A 12,312-nucleotide genomic window follows, 5' to 3' on the forward strand; every position below is an offset into this window, starting at 1 on the left:
CTCAGGGACTGTCAGTGGGTGGAAGACTACAGTTCCTCCCTCTCTGATGAGGATAATTATAGAATTCTAACACCAGAATAGCACTAAACAAATAGCATGTCTTTAGACGATGCACAGATGATAGAATAAATTGGTATTTTTAAGGGCTTATCCTTCAAAGTGATCTTGACAAGCTAGAAAAATAACAGATAGGCACACTAATTGGTTAAAGACACAATGAATGGTGTGCTCGCCCAGAATGAATAACATTTGAATACAAGTTGGAATATAAATCAGTGGGTACCTGCCTAAATCTTAACAGCAAATCATAAACTAAATGATCCCATATGCTTTATAAATTTGCCGATGTCTAGTCACTCATCCAACAGTGCCTACTATGTGGAAAGCGTCCTTCCAGAAGCTTGATGGCGATGCCATGAGAAATTCACAAGGTCTCTTTTCTCACAGAGATCAGTGTTGTTTTTGTTTTGTTTTTGTGATACGAGGGTTTGAACTCAAGACTTCACACTTTCTAGGCAGGTACTTCTACCATCTGAGCCATGGGCCCCAGCCACCATTTGTTTTGCTTGAGTTCTTTTCCAGATAGTGTCTTGCTTTTTTCCCCAGGGTTGGCCTTGGATAGCCATCCTCCTATCTATGCCCCGTAGTTGAGATTATAGATGACCATGACCAACTTGTTGGTTAAGATGGGGTGTTGCTAACATTTTACCCAGGGTTGGCTTTGAACCTCAATCATCTTAATTTTCATCTTCCATGTATAGCTGGGATTACAGGCAAAAGAACTCAAGGGTCAAGAGAGAGAGAGAGACAAAGAATAACACATGCCATGCTACAACAGAGAGAACTTATTCAACAGCTGAGTTATCATTCCATGAGGACAAGCACCATGAAGGACATCTTTGTAGCTCACCGGGACAGCTGTGCCCAACAGATGGCTCAGCGCCAGCACCCAAGAATACTGGACAGAAGCATCAAATTGATGGCACAGACCAATGGCTAGGGACAAGTTTCAGGCACAAGTTGATGCCTGGTTTGCTTTTCTTTTTGTGCAGATACTGGGGCTTGAACTCAGGGCCTGGCAGTGCCTGGGTTCTTGATGAATACAACTACTGGGAGGAAATATCCCAATGATGACTGATTCCAGTTTTATCAGCCCTTGACAAGTGGGGGGGGGGGGCCTCCCCGACATTTTTGTAGTTTCACTTATGCAATTTCAAAAAGGTGACATTTCTTGCACTCAAATGTCTTGAAGCAATTTGAGCTTGTTTAAACATTCTAATAATAATTCATAAATGACATGCAAATAATACAATAATTTGCATATGGAACACACAAACCTTCAAGAATATGTTTGTAGAGTCTTCATGGGCTGCCCCAAAATGAACAACTATGTGAGAGGTAAACAGTTCCCTTGGAATTGTACAGCATGGCCATGTTGATTGTGACATTGAAGAAAGCCAGCCTGAAGGCCAAATGAACACAGATAGGTCAGGAAGAAGAAGGTAAAAAATCAACTCAAGGGCTAGGAATATGGCTTAGTGGTAGATTGCTTGCCTAGCATGCATGAAGCCCTGGGTTCGATTTCTCAGTAACACATAAACAGAAAAAGCCAGAAGTGGCACAGTAGCTCAGGTGTAGAGAGCTAGCCTTGAGCAAAAGAAGCTCAGGGACAGTGCCCAGGCCAACTTCAAGCCCAGGACTGGCAAAGAAAGAAAGAAAGAAAGAAAGAAAAGAAAGAAAGAAGGAAATAAAGAAAGAAAGTAGGAAAGTAGGAAAGAAGGAAAGGAGAAGGAAGGAAGGAAGGAAGGAAGGAACTCAAGCTGTAATCCAAATCAACCTAAGCCAGGTTCAAGTGGCTTCTGTATGTAATCCTAGCTATTCAGGAGGCTGAGATCTGAGGATCAAGGTTCACAGCCAGCCTGGGCAGGAAAGTCCATGAGACTCTCCAATTAACCAGCAAAAAGCCAGAAGAGGAGTCATGCCTTGAAAAAGCTAAGGGACAGCACCCACATCCTGCATTCAAGCCCCAGTGCCAATGTGTGTACACGGGCACGCACGCACACGCATGCGCGTGCGTGCACACACACACACACACACACACACACTCACAAACCTGAAGCTCACCTAATCCTCCCATCAAAAAGATGACCTTGGAGTACCATCACCAGAGAGTTTGCTATGTGGGAATCAGACCACTCAGCCTGGCTCCTGAGTCCCCTCCAGGAATAGAAGAGTAAGTACCATTATTCTAAATCACCTGTAGGGAAAAATAGCTTCCTCAAATCAAAGTAAAAATGCACACCAGGTGCCTTGGATTTCTGTAATCAAAGAAGCATGCACAATGCTCTGTAGGGGCTTCAACAGCATTCTTTTAATCAAACTGACTGTGCCTGCCTATCTGCCTAGTGCCTGCCAGGGGTACAGCATGTTGAAGTTGGGTTTTAGCAACTGGCACAAACTCAGTTTGCGATCCAGTAGTTGGATCACTTATATTGTGAGCCAAATGTCTTCAATCAATGGTACCTAGTTGCTACCTCAAATCTATTGTTGCACAAAAGAATTAATGCATAAAAGAAAAAAGTTCCTTTTGAAATAGTATCAATATATCAAAACACCTGAATGGTGCAGAAGTGGTACACAAATCTACCAAAGAGCAAGACTCAATTTACATACACTTAGCATCACAGAAAAGCTAAGGAAATGAAAATAAGACCCAATTAAAAGAAAATTCCTGTCAGTGTACAAAATTCCCCTAAGGAAATTTAGGGGACATTAAAATTCTCTTTTGAACTTAAATTCATATTAGAATGAAACTTTTTTTTTTAGTGGTACTGGGCTTGAACTCAGAGATTTTTTTGGCTCACAATTGGAGCTCTATTACTCGAGACACACCTCTAGTCCAGTTTTTTTTTGCTGGTTAACTGGAGATGTGGTCTTTCAGACTTTTCTGCCTGGGCTGGCTTTGAACCTGCTATCTTCAGATTTCAACCTCCTGAGAAGCTAGGATAATAGGTGTGAGCTACCAGTGCCCAGCTTAAAAAGTTCCTTTAGTATGTACACATCTTAAAAAAAGAGTCCACTGATCTTTGAAGATAATTCTGCTATGCTCCAAGAATGAGGATAAAGCAACTGAGCTTTCTACACCTGAAAAGACTCTGAGAGAAATCAAGTCCAGAGGTTTGCCTGAATATTGGCCTGGGCAAAGAGGCTCAGCCTGTGCTAGAGAGTGGAAACCTTCTTCATTATCATGACTTTGACTTCTGAATAACTTTGTCCTCATCAAGCGGGCTCTAGAAATCACATATTTGGCTAACAGCAGCAGCCAATGCTCTGTGGCCACTGCATAATCAATAAATATGAGTTAATGGGGATGTAGTACACCTTTCGTCACGTAGAGGTGAAAGTCCATGGGCCAACCAAGATTTCTATGAAATTGTACTCAGAATGTAACACCATTGCCTTCTGTGTCCATGTAATCCCAAGCCACTAAGATGTGTCAGAAGAGCCTGATGACTTGTTCAAAGAGCTGCCCAAGTATTTTTCTTGTTGCATCAATGGTTGAATTTATTCGATAACCTGTCTCTTTCAGAAAGGATTTCCTTACATCCAATGTCAATATTTGTATTAGCATCTCTCCAGTATTTTGGTCAAAGGAACTTGTTTTATTTATTTATTTATTTATTTATTTTTGTGCTAGTCCTGGGGCTTGAATTCAGGTCCTGGGCATTGTCCTTGAGATTTTGTACTTAAGGCTACTGTTCTACTATTTTAAGGCATAGCTCCATTTCTGGCTTTTTGGACGTTACCCATTGATACAAGTCTCAGAGATTTTCCTGTCCAGGTTGGCTTTGAACTGAGATCAGCCTCCTGAGTAGGTAGGATTGAAGCTATGAATCACCAGCGATTGGTGCAGAAACTCTTTATTCATTTAAAAATTACTTATGGATCCAAGGAGCTTTTATTAATGTTTAAAAAAATCCTGGGGGTTTTAGCTTTTGGTATTATACATATTACAAGTGACAATTGGGGTGTTGGGTATAAGAAGACATGAGAAAACAGATCAGGGACAGGATGTCTCCTCTGGTCTTCTCAACTATTCCTCCCACCAGGTTACGTAACTCCTGAACCCCACTCTCACAGGAGTTTTATCTGGTTAGATCCTGGGTACCAGCAAATAAAAGGAGGACTGAGCAACACATCCTCAAGACAATGAAGTATTCTCAGGCAAAAAATATCGAAGAATCGAGTTGGATATAACAGAATGCTCCTTCCTCCCTTCCTTTGTCACCTTACTTGAGAGCCTAATTGACAGGCTACAAATACACTGTTGAGACCAGGTGACTGATGTTTGTAATCCTAGCACAAAGGAGGCTGAGATCTGAAGATCGAGGTTCAAAGCCAGCCCAGGCAGGCAAATTCTGGAGACTCTTATCTCCAATTAACCACCAAAAAAACTAGAAGTGGAGCTGTGGGGCAAGTGGAGGAGCACTAGCTTTAAGTGAATGAAGGTAAGCGGTAGTGCCCAAGCCCTGAGTTCAAGCCTCAGTACCAGCACAAATACAAAAATAATAATAATAATTCTGACACTTTCACAATGACTTACTGGTTTCAGAGTGCTTTCACATTCGGTACTTCATTTTTTGCTACAACCAATGAAGGATATAGTTTTATATCTATTTTACAGAATAGAAAGCCGAGGTTTACAGAAGCTGCATGACCCGTCCCAAGGGTTAAATGACTGAGCTGAGACCAAACCCAAATCTAATTTTCTAAATATCCGTGGCCAAAGTTCCAGTGCCAGGTGAAGCTTACTATTTTATAAGACACAGAACCTTAAAAGAGCCTCTTCCTGCTCCTTCTTTTCCTCCTCCTCCTCTGCCTTTTCTTTCTCCTCCTCCTCCTTTTCCTTCTTCTTTTCTTTCCTCCTCCCCTCCCCTCCTTTTAAAAATCCTTTTCTGTTTTTCTTGTCCATCTTCCTACGGGGTGAGGGAAGCCCCGTCTGTGTAGGTGATCCTGTAAGAAAACAGTTGCTGTATTTGGCTTTGGTCTGTGTGGTGTGAAGGGGGTGAAAGTGGGTTCAAGTTGGCGAGGTAATCATCCCTTTCCAGCTCGGTGATGAAAAGGGGGTCTGGGCGGGAGCTGGAGGGAAAGCCGGCAGGTCCCCCCGCGGGTAACGCGAGGCTGCGCCGAGCACCCTCGCTTCGGGATGCAGCAAGTCCTGGGCTTGAAAGGCTCCCCTAAACAAAGAAACAACGAAGTAAAAGTTCAGCAGCAGGTTTAGCAGAGTTCACAAAGAGGTCGCCCATCCCTGCTAGAGCGGAAGCGCCTAGGTCACTCCACCCGGGAACAGAGCTTTAAAAAGCCGGGTCTGGACAGTCCGCGCTGGGCACGCCCGAGACTCCTCAAAATTAAAAAAAAAAAAGAACTACAACTCCCATGAAGCCTGGCGGCGCGGGCGCGGATGACGTAGCCTTCACGGATTGGCCCCCTCGGGGCGGGGCGCGCAGGCCTTCTCCGTGGGGCGGGGCGCAGGGCGGGGCGCGGGCGGCTCGGCGGACACGCCCCCTCTCCCGCGGCCCCTTCGGCGCCTCGCTCCGCCGCCGCCTCCTCCGCGCTCGGCGGTCGGTCAGAGGGCCGGAGCGAGAAGATGGCGAAGACGTACGACTATCTGTTCAAGCTGCTGCTGATCGGAGACTCGGGCGTGGGCAAGACCTGCCTCCTGTTCCGCTTCTCGGAGGACGCCTTCAACACCACCTTCATCTCCACCATCGGTGAGGGAGGGGCCGGGGCTCTGGACGCCGGCGGGGCGGGAGGCTGGGGGGGGGGGGTGACAAATGGGGGGCGGATACTGGGAGAGGGCAAGCTAGGGCTTGGGGCCGGGGGGAGATCGGGGAGCTCGGGGGCCACCGGGAGGCCGAGCGATGGGAACCGTGGGAGAGGGAGAGGCAGAGGGGCGAGGGCGTGAGGCAGAGGGGCGGAGGGGCAACCAGGACTCAGGGGGGCTTGGGGGCAGTGAGGGGGTTCAGGGCCGACCAGGAGGGGGTTCCGAGGGGACCCAGTGCGTATGCCTGTGTGTGTGTGTGTGTTTGGTGTGTGTGCGGGGGGGGTAACGGGAAATCTCAGGGACAGAGAAGGGGATGCGAACATGGTGTGAAAAAGACAGGAAAGAGGAAGGAAGCGTGAAAGGGGGGAAATGAAGGTTTGAGGAATGAGAGGGGACCCCGGAGTCCAGGGACCGGAGGACACGAGGGAGGAGAGAGGCGCGACCAGGCCATCGGAAGGGAGTGGAGGGGAAATGAATGAGAGACGAGGGGGGTTGGGGGGGGGGGGACACTGGTTATAAGAGGTCTGGGCAGAGATGCCACGGGAGAGGACGGGGAAGCGTGTGTGTGTGGGGGGGGGGGGGTTAGGGGGAGCAGAGGACCACCGGAGGCTACTTGGGCAAAGTCAAAAGAAGCTGAGGATGCCCCCCCCCCCCCAAAAGGAAAGGGGAAAGCCAGCATATGTAGTAAAGAGAGGTGGAAAGGGAGAGGAAGTGGAAAGCGATGGGGGGTGCTGGACTTTCCCAGTAACTGGGGAGGGGACAGTGGTGGCTCTTTCCTCTGTACTTTGGGGCTAGGTTAAGTGCTGGAGAAGGTAAAAAGTGACTCTTGGTGGAATAATGTGTATGGAGCGTGGAATTGTTTGGAGGGTTAAATCGGCATGAAGGAGATTGGTGACTTTGGGGGGAAATGATGTTGTCAGGAAGAGATGGATTCACTCCTTTCCTCCCATCTCCGGAAAAGCAACACCTCAATTGTTTAAATTCTTGAACTCGAACGCTTACTAAACTCCCCAAGCCAAGGAATCGATCCTAATTTCTGCTTACTATCCTATACATTTTGCTTTGGTTCTAATTATTACTTGTTAAATGAATCACAACGTGTGACATAACCCCTAATTACTTCCAATTTATTCGAGATTTTTTTTTTTCTTTTCTTTTCTGATCTTGGCTAGGAGCTGCCTTTCCTTACATTTGTAGAGAAAGACATGGTGTTCAGGTAACAAAACCTCTCACTGAGCCATACATTAAGAGCAAATAAAAACTGATTGTAAACCACTTGTGGATGTGATCGTACCATCATTTCCCTTGTTAAATAGCTTCAGTTAATTAAGTACCTCAAGATTTTTAGCTTTTGGTTGTCTGGGTGATATTTCAAGCCTCTCATAGCAGCTTATTTAGACATCTTTCCAATCCCTGTTACAGCCTATTTCGCCATGATTTCTGGTTTGGGAAGTAATTAGGAGCTTGAGATTTGGCAATACGTGTGTTTACATATTTCTGTTGTAAGGATAGTTTGTCTGTTTTTTTAAAAAGGGTATTTGGGTATAGAGCACTTTTCAATTCAAGTATTGGGAAATGCTCTTACTGGTTTATTCTGATCTCTTTCGTGCAGATTGAATGGTTTAAAGCTTCCTGGCTGGCTGTTGTGATGTCTGGATTTAGGGGAAGTTTGAGTTTCAAGTTCTTGGCAGTCAGTCTTGAGTGGGACTTTTTCTTTTCTGAGGAAGCAGATTTTTAAATGTCATCTCTCAAGTGTATTTGTTAGAGATTTGTTGGGAGCTGGTACAGCAGCTAAAAGGACATTGGTTTTTGACACTGGTGGTAATCTCAAAATCCTCAGTAACGCTTCTCCATTGGTGATTGAATACTGAATTACAGATGATAAGTTAGAATTTCTAACAGGTGGAGTGGGTAGCCTTGGTCCAGCCTATGTGTGTCCCTCCCAGAAGTTATCTCTTGCTTTGAAAGTGAGCAAATGTCACTGATCCAGTTTCTGTTAAATTCCATGGATGATTTTTGCTTTTTAATAATAAGTTTGTTTGTTTTTTCTTAATTTTTGTCCCACATTTTCTGTAAAGATATCTGCTACCATATAAAATAGTAGTAAAATAGTAAAATAGCTTTTAAAAATTACTTTTCTAGCCTAGTGCTGGTGGCTCATCCCTGTAATCCTAGCTACTCTTGAGGTTGAGATCTGAGGATCATAGTTTGAAACCAGCCTGGGCAGGAAAGTCTGTGAGATTATCTGCAATTAAGCACCAAAAACGCTGGAAGTGGAACTGTGGCTCAAGTAGTAGGGTACTAGCTTTGGTCAAAATGGTTCAGGGACAGTGTCTAGGCTCTGGGTTTAAGCCCTAGGACCAACACATACATACAAGAAAATTACTTTTCTAAGCCAGGTACTGATGGTTCATTCCTTACAATCCTAGCTACTCAAGAAGCTGAGATCTGAGGATTGCAGTTTGAAGCCACCAGACAAAAAAACTCTGAGACTCTTATTACCAATTAACCAACAAGAAGCCAAAAGTGGAAATATGACTCAAGTAGTAGAGTACCAGCCTTGAGCAGAAAAAGCCAAATAGAGCATAGGGCCTTGACTTCAAGCCCCAAATACCAGCACACTCATCAAAAATTTCTGGAAAAGGAGTATAGCCTAGTAATCTAGCATGCACTCAACATATATAAGTTCAATCACTAGTACCCTTGACAATAATAAAACCATATTTTTTCACTCTGAAGGATTAGAATCTTGCTTGTGGATTTTTAAAGAGATGATTGAAATGAGCTTCTTTGTAGGGTCAAAACTATTAAAATGTGTCCTGCCACAATGTGGAATAGGAGGTAGACATGAATGGGCTGAGTCTCATGGGAGCTCTTGGGCTTTGTACTTCCTGTATGGTAGATGTGCTAAAGAGACTGTGAGCTGTGTCTTCAGTTGACAGGGAGGAGGGGGCATCCCTTACCTCTTATTCAGCCCGAGAGCACCAACCAGAAGTAGTCACACCACCTTCAAATAGTAGAAGAATTTATATACTTGACACTCAATGCCTTAGTTGTTGAAATCAAACCACCTTCAAATAGTAGAAGAATTTATATACCTGACACTCAATGCCTTAGTTGTTGAAATCAAACCGGGAAAATAAGATGAATGTGTGCATCCCTCCACTAAAAAGTTTCACATATTCTTCACTGACAAAAAACATAGACTTCTGTGGTATGCGTATCTCTAGCAGTCATGTCCTTCACCCAATATCTAGGACTGGAAGTTGAAATGACAGTTGGTGGCCCATTTCTTTCCCAGTCATATTGTTTCTCAAATGACTGACGTGTGTAACTTCCTCGTTTTTTTTTTTTGTGACTGGGAGTTGACAAGATCTGACCCAGCATGGCTGACAAAACCTGATAAGCTCTCCATCACTGGAGAGATCATTTCTTAATGCCTGGGTTTGTGTGTATTTGATAAGATGGGTACTTGGTTTGGTTTCTTACCATGGAGGTACATTTTAAATCTTCAGTTTGCCTTTTTAAAGTGGAAGTAGTTTTCTTCAGAAACTGTCAATAGTAGTTCTGTCATGAGGAAAGAGAGACGGTCATTTTGATTCTAGATACAGAAGTCTCTCTCATGGTACTAAGGTCTTACCCCTTGCAGTCCTTTCCTTTCTAGTCTCTGGGGTGGCGAAAGGTAGATCTTTTCTCTGACATATTGGTGATCTTCCAGCATATCAGTTAAATAATATTTGTTAACCATGGAAGAGGGGTATTTTTTTAATGTACTTGAAATTATAGGCCCAGAGTAGGACCAACTGGATTTTCAGTACAAATGTTTGAAAAGTTTTTGAAATCTCTCTAACTCCCCTTACACAATTGTAATGAACATTTTTGTTGTTGTTGTTCAGTGGTGGGGCTTGAACTCTGGGCCTTGTTAACTGGAGGTGAGTTTCATGGACTGGCTTTGAACCAAGATCCTCAGATCTCAGCCTCCTGAGTAGCTAGGATTGCAGGTGTGAGCCACTGGGGCCTGGCTTATTGTTGTGATTTTTTATTAGCATACATTAGTTGTACAAGGAAAGTCTCATTGTGTCATTTCCACACATACCTGCAATGTATGGGGATCAAACTTACCCCCTCTATCAGTTTCCTTTATTCCTTTGCCATTTCTTTAAACAATCTCAGCAGTTTTCATGGTTCTGTTTACATCCATGCAAATAAACTACTTAAACTATATTCATTCTCTCTCACCCTGTCCCTAGTCTCACCCCCTAATTAGCGTTCAGCTAAATGCCTGTAGAATATAACCTTAAAACACTAACAGTGTTCTTTATGGGATATGGACATTTTAATATTGATATGAGGCCATGCTAGTGTATTGAAGTAGCATTGTTTTTAAAAAGAAAAGAAAAGAAAAAAGATAGCCCAGCTCTGCCCTCCAACAGGACAATCTAAATGGCTTCTCCTTGCCTCTCTCCACTGCCCTGCCCCCTTCTTCCTGTTAGGTATTTCCTGAGTGGTTTCATTATTTAGTATAGTCATAGTGTGACATCAGAAAAGAGTCTTAGAAATGATCTACTTTATGCCCTAAGTCACTCTTATAAATGAGAAGGTGAGGACTTCATTGACACCCTCAAAGTCTCATACCCAGCCTCAGGTAGACCCCAGATCAATTTGCCACTTCAGTAGGAGCGATTTCTGATCAGTATGATCATCTCCAGAAATATTAGTCATCTGTCTTTTCCAAAGAGGAACTAGATTTTGTATATATGTCTTTGTAAAGTTAAGCTGTTTCCACTTTGATTAGTGGTGTTTAGGGAAATGTTAGTGTCCTCAGTGGCAGGGAGCCCTATAAGTTTATACTGGGATAACTCAATAAATGGCTGGTGGCCTTTGCCCTTTCTTTCCATGTCTGTAGTTTCAGGTTAAAAGATCAAAGTGCATTCTGCCATTAAAATTCCTTCCACGTGCAAAATAACTAATGTAATCATTTTAATAGCTGCAAGGTGGTAATTATGGTGCAGCTATGTCTCATTAGAACAGTTTTAGATCTTTTATTTGGTAACTAACATTGCATATTTTCCTTGGGTTCACTTTCCTTAAAATCAGGGTTAGTGCACAATGGTCTGTGAGCCAGATGTGGCCAAGGGGTAAGAATGGTTTGTGTGTGTGTGTGTGTGTGTGTGTGTGTGTTCCTGCACATACACATGTCAGTATGGGGCTTGAACTCAGTGCTTGGACACACTGTTCCTTAACTTTTGATGAAGTGTGACACTCTGCCACTTGTCACAGCTCTACTTCTGACTTTTTGCTAGTTAATTGGGAGGTAAGAGTCTCACAGACTCTTTTGCCTTGGTAGGCTTTGAACTGTAACCCTCAGATCTCAGCCTCCTGAGTAGCTAAAATTACATTTGTGCAACTAAAAACACAACTAAACCAACCAACCAAACAAGAACAACAGTAACAACAACAAAATGGTTCCCAGCCTTTGGTTCTTCCATTCTTTGAAAAAAGGTCATTTAGAGTATAACAAAACAATGAAGAGTATGTAGCAGATTGTATGTGTCCCTCAGAGCTCAAAAATATTTACCAACTGTTCTTTGTAGAAGAAGTTTTGTTGACCCTTGCTGAAAATTAAAAACTGTTTTTGGCTGGTAGCTTTTCTCAAGACTTACTGACTGAAAAACAAACTCTGTCATATTTACATTTTTATCCAAGATGATATCAACATTTGGCTGAGCATAATCCAGATATGTAGAGCAAGTTGATTTTAATTTTCCGAGTTGTTTTCCTTGGTTTCAAGTTCTCAAACAAAAATATGCAGGGAACAGGCAAGTTCAAATTGAACATTTTGTGCACCACAACTTCATTGAATGTCATTTAATGTCATTCAAAGCTGTCAGAAAACTTCCATCTAAGTCATAGCGAGGATAACAAGAATGGATCAGAAAACTAATTCAGTACTGGAAGATGAAGGGTTAAAGTCATCTCCATTTGTGTTGCAGTGAATGAAAACGGCCTTTGTGCAAATGAAGGATGGGTGTGGGGAAACTGAGTCTTGGGTACAGATGTGGATCTGTCTTAAGACGTAAGTGTACTTTGATGAAGAGTTTCACCAGCTGTTGGGCGGGCGGACAAGGCAGAGGGGCTTCACTTGGCAACAACAGCAGCATTGTTTGGATTCACTGAGAAAAAGCTAGTGCAGAATAGGTTTGGCTGTTGACCCAGAGAGGAATAAGTCTAATCTTTGAAGACCTGGAGAAATTCAGTGCTTGGTTTTTTGAGTTGAACCTGAAAACTGACTCTGAAAAGAATGCAGGAGGAATGGACGCAGACCAGGCTGCTACGGGCAGGGCTCAGGTCCGGCTCTCCTTTGTGTCATATAGGGAAAATTTATAGGCAAGTACATTTCATAGCAGAGTGAGAAGAGGGTTGGAGTGGGGCTGAGGAAGTGGGTTTTAGCCAGCGAAAGTGCTGTAGTGATCGATAGGATGTAGATC

General features: G+C 43.5%; 1 protein-coding gene across 1 annotated transcript in view; it reads left to right on the forward strand.

The window, feature by feature from the left end:
• The first annotated feature begins 5,568 nt into the window (after positions 1-5,568).
• The window catches only part of Rab8b (RAB8B, member RAS oncogene family), a 61,682-nt gene continuing 54,938 nt past the window's right edge, over positions 5,569-12,312 (forward strand). Inside the window, exon 1 of the mRNA XM_042687949.1 lies at positions 5,569-5,771. Coding sequence (XP_042543883.1) covers positions 5,648-5,771 — 124 coding nt within the window. The 5' untranslated portion in view covers positions 5,569-5,647. The remainder of the gene's footprint in view (positions 5,772-12,312) is intronic.

Source organism: Dipodomys spectabilis, unplaced genomic scaffold, assembly GCF_019054845.1.
Source record: "Dipodomys spectabilis isolate Male_0828 unplaced genomic scaffold, ASM1905484v1 ptg000108l, whole genome shotgun sequence".
NCBI classification, from domain to species: domain Eukaryota; kingdom Metazoa; phylum Chordata; class Mammalia; order Rodentia; family Heteromyidae; genus Dipodomys; species Dipodomys spectabilis.